Consider the following 13,007-nt stretch of genomic DNA (forward strand, 5'->3'; position numbering starts at 1 on the left):
AGCCCCACTCCTCTGTCTGACAAAAGGTATTATGTAATATGCATATATCCTAAGTCTGAAGGCCAATCAAAGCTGCTCTGCTCCAAAGTGGGAGGAACACATCCACTTAAATACAGTCTCAATCTCAGCTGGCAAAAAGAGCAGCGCTTCTTGTCGTCTATACCCCATGCAAAAAACATATTCATAACACAAACAGCAATACACCATTCGAGGTGACTCTGTTGAAAGTGACAAGAGTGACAATTAATAAAAACTCAATTAATACAGGATAACCCATGAGGTCCGCGTGAAAACGGCATCTCGTCCGAGCAGCACGCACAGGAGGAAACTGCTTCCTCGAGATTTCCCCCATTAATTTAAATACTGAAATGCTGCAAGAAGAAGAGAATAATTCAATAAAGGTGTCACCGATGGCCACTGACGCGCCCGTCCGTCCCCGAGACGGACAGCACATTGTGCGGAGCCGCTCCGCACGGATATTCTTAGCTCCACATGCGGCACCATGTGCGAGCGGCGCCAATGAAGCGTGCGCTCCTTCTTTTGCCATGACAACCTGCATCCGACTGCTTCTCCGACAGCCCGGCGCTGGAAACACTGCGAGCCTGTACGTAGAATGCAAAATATGAGCACATCACACGGGCAATTTCTGTTTACAAACACGGCGTTCCCTCGCTGGCTTTATTCAAAGAGAGATACAGCCTGGTGCAGAGCAAAAATCCCTTATTCCCTCGATACAACTTTTCACAGAAGCCATGTCGAGTGGATTCGTTATTATGGGCGTCTTGAAAACAGCAAAAGAATTGCATGAAACGTTTCATCAAGGGAGGAGAAAAAAAAATATATACTATAGACATGATATATTACTATATTAGCAAAAGCAACACGACACGATGCTCCCGCGTTTCCCGCAACTAGGACACAAAGTGCACTAAATTATTTTAAGATGGATACATATTATTTGAGCAAAGAAATCGGTCCCCTAAAGCCACAATGTGAATGTGCTAAGGCGCGGTAAAGACACGCGACGATGCCGCAGATGGAACTAATAAAGAAGTCATTACGTGTCTTACAGCTCGTTTCCAACCAAAGCTCTTTTTATGACGATGATTTCCAGAGAAGCCAGAAATGCGAGCGCTCGCGCACACACATAGCTACACCACCCCGAAAACAATGACACACTACACTTTATATTATTGTAACGATGAAAATACAATATTTTCCCAACAACATGCAATCTCTCTTCCAATTGCAGTAGTAGTGCAAATAAATCCAGGATCCTGATATTCCTGTTATGTAATATACTACTGTGTACTGCTGGGTAACAATCAATCAGTGCAAACTGAACTGACTGAATTATTATTGAGCAGGAAAACTGCTGTGCCGTCGTACAGATGTTTCACATGTTTTTGAAGAGCACTCAAAAGTCGCAGCTGCATTTAAGACTGTCACTGTGCGAAATAAACGTGCAGGGGGAGACAAGGAGAGGAAGGTGTGCGATCCCTGAAGCTCAGACCCACAGCACAACAATCTCGGCCGACACCGTGACCACCTGCGTCCACAGACGCTTGCAGAAAAAGACAAGACACGACGACAAAAATGCTCGCGTACACAGATCATATACCAACGTCATTCGCGGCACCGTGCGCCCGCGCCGGAGCGCCGGGTGTCCCGCGCGTCCGCGCGAACGCGCGCTCGCTCGCTCCCGCGCTTCGCCCGCGTCCGCCGTGCGCCCGTCTTCGTGCAGGCGGCCGAGCGGCGAAAATCCATCAACGAGCGCCCAAGAAAAGCATGAGCGCGACGTTCACGAGCACCAGCGCCGCGGTCACGCTAAGCACGAGCACGGTGTGCGCGTCCAAGGTCATGGTGCAATGCAGGAAGCCGTGGAACGCTCCTGTCGCTCGGCAGACTAGACGCGGGGTGCCTCTCATGCACCCACCATGATTAGAGCGCAATTAAAAAAATTCAAACATAACGATCGATCACAATAACGCGTGCACAGAATCACGGAACCGAAGCGAAGCCCGTCTCTTCCCACGCCACGCCGCCACGGTCTCCTACGGCAGCTTGTACGTGGCCAAGTTGGCCAGCGGTAACGTCAGCATCCTCACCATCGTCGTCCTCATCATCATTTAGCAGCACTCTCTCTTCCCTTCCGAGTCTTAAAAAAGCCCACCGTCCGCCGGCTTCCCCGACTCGCTGCCCGGAATGCGGTTAGATGTCGTAGATATAGCCCCGCGGCGCGCGCCCGCTCCGCTCGCTCGCTCGCTCGCACGCGCGTGCACCGCTCCGGCGGCTGGGGCGCGAGACTCCCTCCGCCGCTCCTGCTGCATCCTCCGGTACGCGGCGCTGAGCGGCAGTCGAGGCGGCCCTCCTTGCATGCTAATCAGCAACTGGTAGCCAGGGAGCGGGCTGGCCAGGGAGGGAGGGGAAGAAGAGGGGCTAAGGGTTCAACTGTCAATCAGAGAAAGTGTGTGTGTGTGTGTGTGTGTGTGTGGAGGGAGGCGGGGTCTTTACAGTTATGCATCAAATACTGAACCGTAAAAACCAAATATGAAAGCGGCTGAGCGCCACGCCTCGTACAAATGAGACCTCGGAGCGCTTCATGATGCGGTGTGTGATCTCACATGTTTACATCGACAGTACATGTGTTCACGTGCACGTGCTTTTCTCCAAAGCGACTTGGAGACTGTGTGAGGCACTTAGCTGACATCTTTTCATCTCAGTACGCTGTGCATAACCCCTGAATAATAACACGATCTATTTAACTGTGTCTGTTTCCGTAGCAATAATAAAAATTAGAGCTGAACGATGAGAAGCATTATAATATTATGAAATGTTGACGTGGTGCGGGGTCCCCGCTTTACGACTCCAGCGTGGACAGAAAATGTGTCTAGAGGCGAAACGGCGCACAGCGGGGATATTTTTCCCATAAGAAACAGAAGAAGACGCCTTTAATGTGCACTGATGTGACGTAATTAAACGACCTAAAAGCATTCAGACTTTTTCAGCTTTACATCTTTTTGGGCGGCGTCTCAGTTTTTTGGCAACTTTTAGAAATACCATGGCATGTGTGAATAAGGAAAGGAAACAGAAATGAAAGAACTACAGTGTGTGCAGTGTAATGGTTTGAGCATACAGCGGTGTGCAGGATTCCCTTTTCTTCACAGTGTGACAAATATGGTGAGGTGCTGTCACTCTGGCCCTGCTGTCCCCCAGAGGTGCTCCACTGCAGCTTTGATGACATGGCAGCATCTCCTCATGCTGCGACCTCTGCGCCCGCAGGCAGGAATAAATGCAGAGCTGGTGTTTTGTGTATGTGTGTAAAGAGGAAAAGTGACAACATGTAATTAAATTCATTTCTGTCTTCAAGAAAATTCCACCCTTAGCAATGTCACTCCACTTAAGTGCGCGATCAAAATACTGAATAGTAAACAGCGAGTCTCCCTATTAGCCTAATCCCCCATGCCTGGCTGCAAAAAGTGTTTACGCAATCTGCATTCAACATTGGGTAATATCTGGGCCAAGTTCTGCTCCATATTGCTGCTGGCCTGTCGATAGAAAATCAAGTTTCCAATAAATACATCTGCCACGGTACTATCAATATGTTAAAAAACAAAAAAGTGGGTTTTTGTACAGGGGGGGTGTGGTGGTGCAGTGGCGCAGTTTGTTTGACCAGGTCCTGCTCTCCGGTGGGTGTGGGGTTGGAGTCCAACTTGGGGTGCTTTGCGATGGACTGGCATCCCATCCTGGGTGTCCCCCCTCCCCCCTCCAGCCTTACGCCCTGCGTTGCCGGGTTAGGCTCCAGCTCCCCGCAACCCTGTATGGGACAAGCGGTTTCAGGTGATGTGTATATGTGGGTTTTTGTATTATGATACACTCCAGATACCATGAGGAGATGTTCATTACTAGTATTAATCATCCATGTGCATCAGTTGTTTGAAGAAATCCATCCATCATCAATAACCACTTGTCTAATGCAGGGTCACAGTGGTCCAGAGTGGTCCATTTATCCTGGAAATACAGGGTGTGAGGCAGGGTACACCCTAGAGAGGATGCCGGTTCATCGCAGGGCAATCACACACACCCATTCACTGACACAAACACACTCTACAGACTAAAATTTAGAGTCCCCAGCTCACCTGAAACGCAAGTGGACTGAGGGAGGAAACCCACGCAAACACGGAGAACACATGCAAACTCCGCGCAGACTGAGCCAAAGTGAAGCCCACGTGAAAACCTATAGCCCAGGAACTGCAAGGCACCAGCGCTGCCAGCTGTGCGACCATGTCGCCCTAAAGCGATGAAATTAGATGGAAAATCCTCCTTAGATCAGCCACCTCCGTGCATTTGATTTCATAACAAATGAAGAAAATACCACGGCATAATGGGATCTCAGTATCCACAAGGCATCATCAGCACCTACAAGTAAATAGTTAGAAGATGAGGTAGGTGGAGTTGTGTCACGATGCAGAAAATTGCTTAAGTTTCATATCCTCACTGTAAGGAATACACTGGGGTCTCATATTGCAAAGGAAGTCAGCAACAGCATTATAAAATGGTACCGTACTGCTCTACATAATTTTTTAAGTTATAATGTGTTCACAAGCGGTCAACAAATAATCTCCTCATCATCATTTGGGAAAGGAGCGAAACGATAAGCAGATGAAAGTCCTTATCTGTCCATATCGTTGAGGGGGCACCAAAACAGCATCTATAATTATAGTATGATTGGGACGGTTCGGGGGAGTGCGCATGTAAGGTAAAGTACATGGATAAAAATCCATGACATAAAGAATGCATGCATGAGAAGCTGGCTGGAGGCTTGATAGCATCGATGGACACGATTCATCAAAGAGGCTGCTAAGTGAGTTATCATTCAAACAACATGGCTTTAGAAGGTAAAACAGATGATACCTCACTGTAATCTTGGAGTGAGCGTAGTCCTGGTTTATAAAATAATAATTACAAGATGTTTGCAACCTTTCGAAGATTCAGCGTCTGTAAAATATGTGTGCTGTAATTCTTCAGATACATTCACTCAGTTTAAATCTAGTACAATCCAGCTCAGCCTGTGTGTCGTGTGCCTGTTCTTCCACTGTTGGCATGGGTTTCTTCTGGGTGCTCTGGTTTCCTCCCACAGTTAAAGGTGTGTTTCAGGTGGATTGGTAACTCCAAACTGCCCTTGTGTGTGTGTGTATGAGTGTATGACTGCTCTGAGAAGGACTGGTATCCCTTCCACTTAGTATTCTGCCTCACACCCCAAGTTTCCAGGATGAGCTCTGGACCACGGCAGGGTGACCCTGCATTACACATACAGTTATTGATAACATACACTACACAAAAGTGTTTACCGTTTAGTGTTCATTACTGGAGGGAGTGCAGTAGCGCAGCAGGCTTGGCTGGGTCCCACTCTCTGGTGGGTCTGGGGTTTGAGTCCTGCTTGGGGTGCCTTGCGATGGACTGGTGTGCTGCTCCGGGTGTGTCCGCTCCCTCTCCGGCCTTACGCCTGTGTTGCCGGGTTATGCTCCGGCTCGCCGCAACCCCGCTCGGGACAAGCGGTTTCAGACAGTGTATGTGTTTGTCACTGCAAAAACCACAATCTGTGGCTTATAACTGAGAAATACTTGGTGAATTTTCTCATCATTTATCTGTAGTGCACTGTATGATTACATACTCCTGCGCTGTGTGTGGAAACAGGGGTTTTTCTGAGCATTCTCACCGCAAATACATTCTGCAGATACTCAGTAGTCAAGATCATATCATGTAGCAATGGTAGCCTCTTATATACAGGGTACAGTCATTTGGCTCAGGTTCAAATTGAGCTTGTTTCCTTACACTTTGTCTGTGTTCTTTCCTGCAGTTCAGGAGAATCTGTTCAGGGATGCAGTCTTGATGAGTGTGTGAGCAGTCTGGGCACCGGCGTTTTGGCTTTCCCCACAGCTGCAGGGCCAAGCACGCCAGATTACTCCTACACGGGTTGCCCTGGAATGGCTTAGCTCAAACTGTGCCCATCGAAGCATCACAACTACGTTACTAAGTTAACGGATCTGCCTCTCTGGGCCTGACTCAGAAAGCACTTCTTTATTCAATAACTGCATGCTACCCTAGCGCTCATAATATCACTAGACGAAATGGCCCCCTTTCAAAATTCAATATTACTGCTACTCTGTGCTACTGCTCCTCACATCAGTATAATTAGAACTGCTGTAATTTAGACTGAGTTGTCATCTTACATAAGGTTTTTTCTTATGGGAAATTTAACCACATTGTTAAAAAAGCGTGATATCTGTGCATTTCATTAAACGTCATGTTGGTGTTTCCTGCACAGCTGGGTGGAAATAACACAGATTTATCTCATTAGCTAAAAATGTACTTGAACAGCCTTTTATAATACAAGTTCTGGCTAAAATTTAGTTCCCCTCTAATGACCTTGGGCATTTGTGACATAACCTTTATAACAGTCCAAAAGGGGGGACAATTTTCCAGAGACACCATCTGCCGTCTTGCCTCAAACCACTTACAGCTCCAAATCCTTGCCAGCAGGACACTCAAGCCTGACATTTGCTCAATAATAAATGTTCTTTACTGCAATACAGTCACTGCAACCAGAAGAAATATATGGATGGAAGCAGAGAGCTTTTTATAGGGCTAATCCCATAACTGAATGTATTAATTTAAATATACTGTGTGTTTAAATGTGAACACAACAATGAAAAGAAATCAAGCTTTCAAAGCAAGTGCACATTTACTCCTTGACTGAAACTAAAATGTCTGTCCACAAAACACCATCCAACCCGTTGAGTGCACACACACAGATAGTCAAGAACACACACACACACACACAAAAGGTTTCAGCGAAGATGTTATGTAATTTCATTTTTGTGCTCCCCATGCTCTCCCATTCTGTAATTCAACTGTGGTTTCAGTGTGACATTTAGACAATAAAGGTCACATCACATCTGAAATTCTAAACATGGTATAAGGACCAAAAATGCTAATACTTTCATGAATATTAATAAGAGGAAAAGTTGACTTTGTCAAAGCATGTTACATCTCCCATAAGGAACAGTGATCAGCCAAGACTGAAAGAACTGAAGCACCGGCCATGTTCACTGCTACTATACAACAATGAAACTCGTCTATAGTTGCTAATGTAATTACATCTAATATCCAACACACATCTTTCAAGGAATTATATGATACTGAGCAATTTTATAATACCAGTAATGGTCCGGTACAAACAGATTGCTAAAAACGTGATACTGGTAGTAGATTAGGTGTGTTCACTGCAGCATTACTAATTAGGACTTTCACTGTATCTCCTGGAGTGCTCGCAGTGTTCATCATTTCATACTTTTTAAAGTTACTGCAGAGATGTGTCATTAATTAAACAAGCGATCCATTCCACTGCAAAGCATTTCAAGAAAACCTTGGAGCCTTTCATTTTTGCAGAGATTCCTGCAGTACGTCAATAAAGGCTGCAGCTAAAAGTCCTCCATTGGGAAATCTCAGCAGTACACCTGTATGAGTGAGAATCAGTTATTATGATAACAGCTTATGCACTGCAGAGCCTTATAGGGGGGACACATAAAAGCACAACTTAACCTTCAACATCTATTTCAAGCCTAGGCCAAGTCTGAGATCAGCAAATAACGGGCAACTCTGTGGCACATGGAACACCATACTCTACACATATTGTTTCCACGTCTGTGAACAAAAATGAACTACTAGATCCAGTCTTGCCAGTATGGCCAGGAAATCCCAAGGAAAATGTTCTCTTATGTTAGAGACACCAAACATCAATCAACAGAATGAAGATATTTGACATAATAATGTTTATTTAAATAAACAGTACATAGAAACTTTAATATGGTAATGAATTACTAGTAGTCTGGTGAGAGATTCTGTCATCTGTCATTTAAGCTTAAATCCATAGAAAAGCATGTTCTTTACTGCTGTATGTATTTCTGTATGGGGGGGGGGGGGGGGGGGGTGCGGTGTTGCCGCGGGTTTGGCTGGCTCCTGCTCTCTGGTGGCTCTGAGGTTTGAGTCCCAGTTGGGGTGCCTTGTGACGGACTGCCGCCCCCTCCCCCTCCAGCGTTTTTCCCTGTGTTGCCGGGTTAGGCTCCAGTTCGCCATGACCCCACTTGAGACAAGCGGTTTCAGACTCTGTGTGTGTGTGTGTATACTGCTGTATATTTACAACAAAGTAGCTCAACTGAACTGCAGCTTTTATCAAATATGTGAAACAGTGTATCAGTATATTTATTTTATTCTTAAAAAATACAAAAAGGTGGGATATTTAAACTATCTCAATGTTACATTTACAAAGCACTGCAGATGAATGCATGTACATAATACAGCATATCTTAATTAATGAAAACACCTGTGTCACAAAAGCTTCTAGTCTCCAAATACATTCAACACTTAAAAAAAGCTTTCTGCTCTTCAGTCAAATTGAGCATATAAAAAATTGTCTTTATGAATAATTAGTTTATATAGCACCTGAAGCAAGTTAGAAAATGCTGCTATAGTTAGCAAATACGCAGGATTGAGGTGCTTTCTGAATCCTCAAAGAACTTGTAAAAAACATTAGCAGCGAGCTAAAAATAGAGTAATATGGGCAAATGCCTCCGCAAACTCTGCCTACGAGAGGGTCTCAGTCCAAGATCAACGGCACAAGCCCTCACAGTTAGCCCTTTCAGAAAAATGGATTGACAAGAGCAACTCTCAAAATCTCAGATTCTGGAATTATTTCCCTGGAACCATAAATTCACAATAAAGAACTGCATCTAAGTATTTCAACAACACATTATACTTCAGATAAATGGTTACTCCCACTCGCCATCAAAAATCAAACTTACTGTATTGTGTTGCATTCCACCTGCTATACATTTTTCATGTGTTTAATTTGGTTTTACTGGTGGTGCCATTTAGAAGACGTGCTGCAACATATCTGTGCATGAAAATAATTTTATCTACATACGAGTTCAGAAGTAAAAATTAAAATTATTCATTTTGTTTAGTTTTATTTTAATTAAAATTAAAATTCCACAAACACCCACCTTTTGCTTACTTTAAGTTCACCAATGTATTCAGGAGACACAGAAATAAAGAATAATGTACATTTTAAAAATCTGTTGCAAAGCCCATATCTTTAACCTCTGCAGATCATGTTGCCAAACATCATGTGCAACAAATATGCCCCCTTCTCTGAACAGTGTTCTCTAGGCTAGTTATTAATTGGACAACCCTAACTGACCCAAGGAGGCACAATCTTGAGTTCACCTTTGTAAGCTGCACTATTTCATATAAACCGAATCGCAGAACCACCTGAACACAAACATGTCACTTAAACAAATACACATAACACCAATGAACTGATAACCCTCAGATGAAACAAACATTCTCACCCTCCTGAACCTAATATCCAAGTTCACACTCATCTGAAGCTCTTTTCACCTACAGAAATTACCAGAGTACATCCACAAACCATCTTTGATTTATGTAACCTAATCCCAAATTGATATGAATCACTTGAGTTTTCCCACACTGTTTATTGTGACACCCACATATGGTTCTATTTCCAGCGGGATATAATGACATCAGTCCTGTTGCTAGGTTCCCTGCCAACCGTACATTCCCATTAAACCAGCTGATAGAAAATGAAGGAAAAAACTTTGTCTTGGCTATATAATTTATCACAAACTGAAGCGAAATTAATGTAAAATCCTAAACACAGCACATTGATTTTGACATTATACCAACACAACCCTCACATAAAATGTGCAAAATCCAATATAAAACATAAATAGCTATTTTCAGAACAGGCCCACACAACCATAACTGTTTTTAGAAGAACTCATACAGTCACAGCGTGATATCACTATTTGCCATCGTTACTCAATTTTAAAAAATGTGAGAAAAAGACTGAATGAAGTATAGCAAAGAATTTTTGGGCAAATCAATACTAAAGAGCTGTTTTCAGCCTTCTCCAATTTGTTTAGTTCCCTTATGAATGTGAATGGAGCAATGTTTTTCCTTCCAAAAAAAAATCACAGGACTGCCCATAAAGGCCACTATTTTCTCCAAGCAAAAGGACCCTAGTGTGTCAAAGTTGCCTCTGTTGGTGTGTGACAGATGGTGCGTCAGTATGTTCGTGCAGCATGTGGCTATGACTGCACTGGTATGTAATCATCAACATAGGAAAATCCTGTAAAAGCCATACAGACTAAGGTAACATGTAAAATTAAATCGGTCCACCAGAGCCACTTTGGAGTGGCAGGGTGGCACAGTACATAATTTTAGCACTGGTATTTTACAGATGCTGGGCTGATGGTTTAGATGTGGATTACATCCCAGCTCAGTCCATGTGGAGTTTGCATATTCTCCCTGTATTGATGTAGGTTTCCTTCCACAATTTACAGACGTGTTTCATGTGAACTGGTGACTGTAGTGTGTGTATGTACTGTATCTGTGAATGGGTTACACTGCTCTGGATGTTCTAAAGATTGCAAGGAGCTTGGCGCAATGCATCAAACATTGCAATCGCATTGGACGACGAATAAAAAATATAACTTCAAAGTCTTCAAATTGGCCTGTATCTTTAAAAAGATCCAACAAGGAGTTTAAAAGGAGCCCACATTAGTCTTTGAGGGCTGGGGGGGTTGATGCTAAGGTCTAACAATCACTTGGCTGTTGTTTGGAAAACAAAGATGTACATTATCAGGCCTCGTAGGCGCGTGAAGTCGGCATATGTTTTATTCTGACAACCTCTCTTTCTGTCAGAGACCCAGGAACCCATGAACTCTGTTCATTCTCGTCATGAAGCCCAGTACTGCAGCAACACAGCCATTTGGCTGGGAAGTCTCCTGCATTTCCCGCTGCCTCCATTGTGCTTCAAGCCTTTTGTCTAAAATTGGAGATCTTTTAGTCCCACAATTTCATTTACAGTGCTAGTAGCGCGTGGCTCAGTGATGTGTGGGGAGGTGCTTCCTCCACCCTTTTCCGCCTGAAACAGACCTCTCTCTAACCTTCTCTTTTGTCCCAGTTCTGTCTCCTTGTCCTGAGAGCTCTTCCACTTCCTGCTTTTGGATGTCACGGAGCCAGCTTGAAAGAACCTGAAAATAGCATGCAGAACTCTTCCCGAATGCAACAAAACCGGCTATTGTGGCCAAATCAACTGTTTATCCGTTCAACTCTCCACGCACTCACAAAACACTGGATGGTACATGGAGTTTTTGGTTTTTTTGTTCTGTTCACTTCACTTGGAAAGGACATTTATGGAACCGTGAATTAATAAAAATCTTAATGACATGGCCAATTGATACTTCGATAACTTCAGACTGTATTTGTCCTTTGTCCAGACTGTCCTTTAAAGATACAAACAAATTAGGGAATATTCTGTGTAAAATGAGGAAAACACAGTAACAGAGAAAAATGACAGTTAGACCTATCCATTATCAATAACCATTAGTCTAAGGTTGGGTCATGGTGGTATGGAGCCTATCCTTGCAAGCATGGGGCATGAGGCAGCATACAATCCAGGATGAGATCCAGCTCTATAATAGGGTGATTACAATACATATTGGGCATTTTAAAGTCTCCAGTTCACCTGAAAATCATGTCTTTGGACTGGGAAGCAACCAGAGTACCTGAAGAAAACAGAGACACACAAAGAGTGAATATGCAAATTACACAGATTGAGCTGGATTCAAAACCACAGCTCACGGTGCAGGAGCTGTAAGTTGTAACCCATTGCACCACTGTGCCAACCCATGACAGAGAGAAGGTAGTTAAATTCACAAAGACAAATAAACACTTCCACAGCTGTTCAGTGTTACTCATAGGTTGTATGTACATAAAAACCATATGATTTTCGAACAGCATGAGAGGACATTTGGATTCTTAGCCACCCAGCAGTGACCGCTTACTGAAATAGGCACACAGTAGAAGGTACCAAAAAGCCTTGTGCTGAAAAATCTTGTCAGAGTACAGGAGTGGTATAAAAACCAGTGGTCCTTTTCTGTTTTTACCTTTTCTTCTTACCTAAAAGTACTGTGCTGCATATTGTAATTTTTTTTATGCAATATAGTAGCTTAACCTAAAAGCATGTATGTTTATCTAAATTTACCTTACTCCATGCATAGAAGTATACATCAAACATTAAATATAATCTCAGCATCCTTTCATTAAAAGTACGTTTACCATTGCTCACGATTTAAATTTTGCAATCCTACAAAAAATAGAAAAGCTTATAAAGTTCCATAGACACTTCTATGCAGTTAAGATATTTACCTTGTTTGTGGTTTTTGCTTAGTTTACTGACATTTTAAGAATTTAAGGCACAATGAAGAAGAGTGAGAGCAACAGAAAAATAAATCAAATTCAAAGAGGAGAAACTGACACTGACAGGACTGATTTCTACTAGTATATTTATTATTGGTCTTTACATAGAATTAACTGTAACCTTCCAGTATTATTTGCCTGAAATCTTTAAAGAGAAGGGGCTTCAAAATGGAACATTTGACTGGTCCTGATGCTTCCCATATCCACAGTGGAATTGTCTGTTAGCTTTTTCTAGGCTTTCACGACAGAAAGAGTGTCTTAAATATCCTTAAAATACATCTATAGAGAGTTTGGTTTTTTAATGTACGTACTGTATGTACTTCTCCAGTTCTTTACATCTTTTGACTGGTCTCATTTGGTATTCATAAAAAGCTGAATTTAAAAAGTCCTCTATTACCAAAGGCATTATATTGACCTTCATACTGTAAGAAAAAACTTTTCTCCTGCGTATACTTCCAAAATTAAGGTATGAAAATATGCAGATAAATTAAAAAAATGGAAAGTATTTTTGTTCAGAGATGTTTGCAGAGTGGTTTGTTGAGAATCTTTGTGTTTCGTAACCGTGACTCAGGATTTGCCATAAATTTAAAGGGTTTTCCAGCATGTCCATTTTGCTCCAGACAGAATTAAATGTGGACAGACCCCTAGAGGTAGAATCT

General features: G+C 43.0%; 1 protein-coding gene across 3 annotated transcripts in view; it reads right to left on the minus strand.

The window, feature by feature from the left end:
- The window catches only part of arhgef9a (Cdc42 guanine nucleotide exchange factor (GEF) 9a), a 70,173-nt gene that overhangs the window by 37,783 nt on the left and 19,383 nt on the right, over nt 1-13,007 (minus strand). Inside the window, exon 1 of one of the 3 annotated variants that reach the window (XM_018728607.2) lies at nt 2,109-2,402. The exons of the other annotated variants lie outside the window; for them this stretch is intronic. Coding sequence (XP_018584123.1) covers nt 2,109-2,129 — 21 coding nt within the window. The 5' untranslated portion in view covers nt 2,130-2,402. Of the gene's footprint in view, nt 1-2,108; nt 2,403-13,007 lie in introns of those variants that run through there. 3 annotated transcript variants of the gene reach the window in all.

This window comes from Scleropages formosus, chromosome 14, assembly GCF_900964775.1.
Source record: "Scleropages formosus chromosome 14, fSclFor1.1, whole genome shotgun sequence".
NCBI classification, from domain to species: Eukaryota; Metazoa; Chordata; class Actinopteri; order Osteoglossiformes; family Osteoglossidae; genus Scleropages; species Scleropages formosus.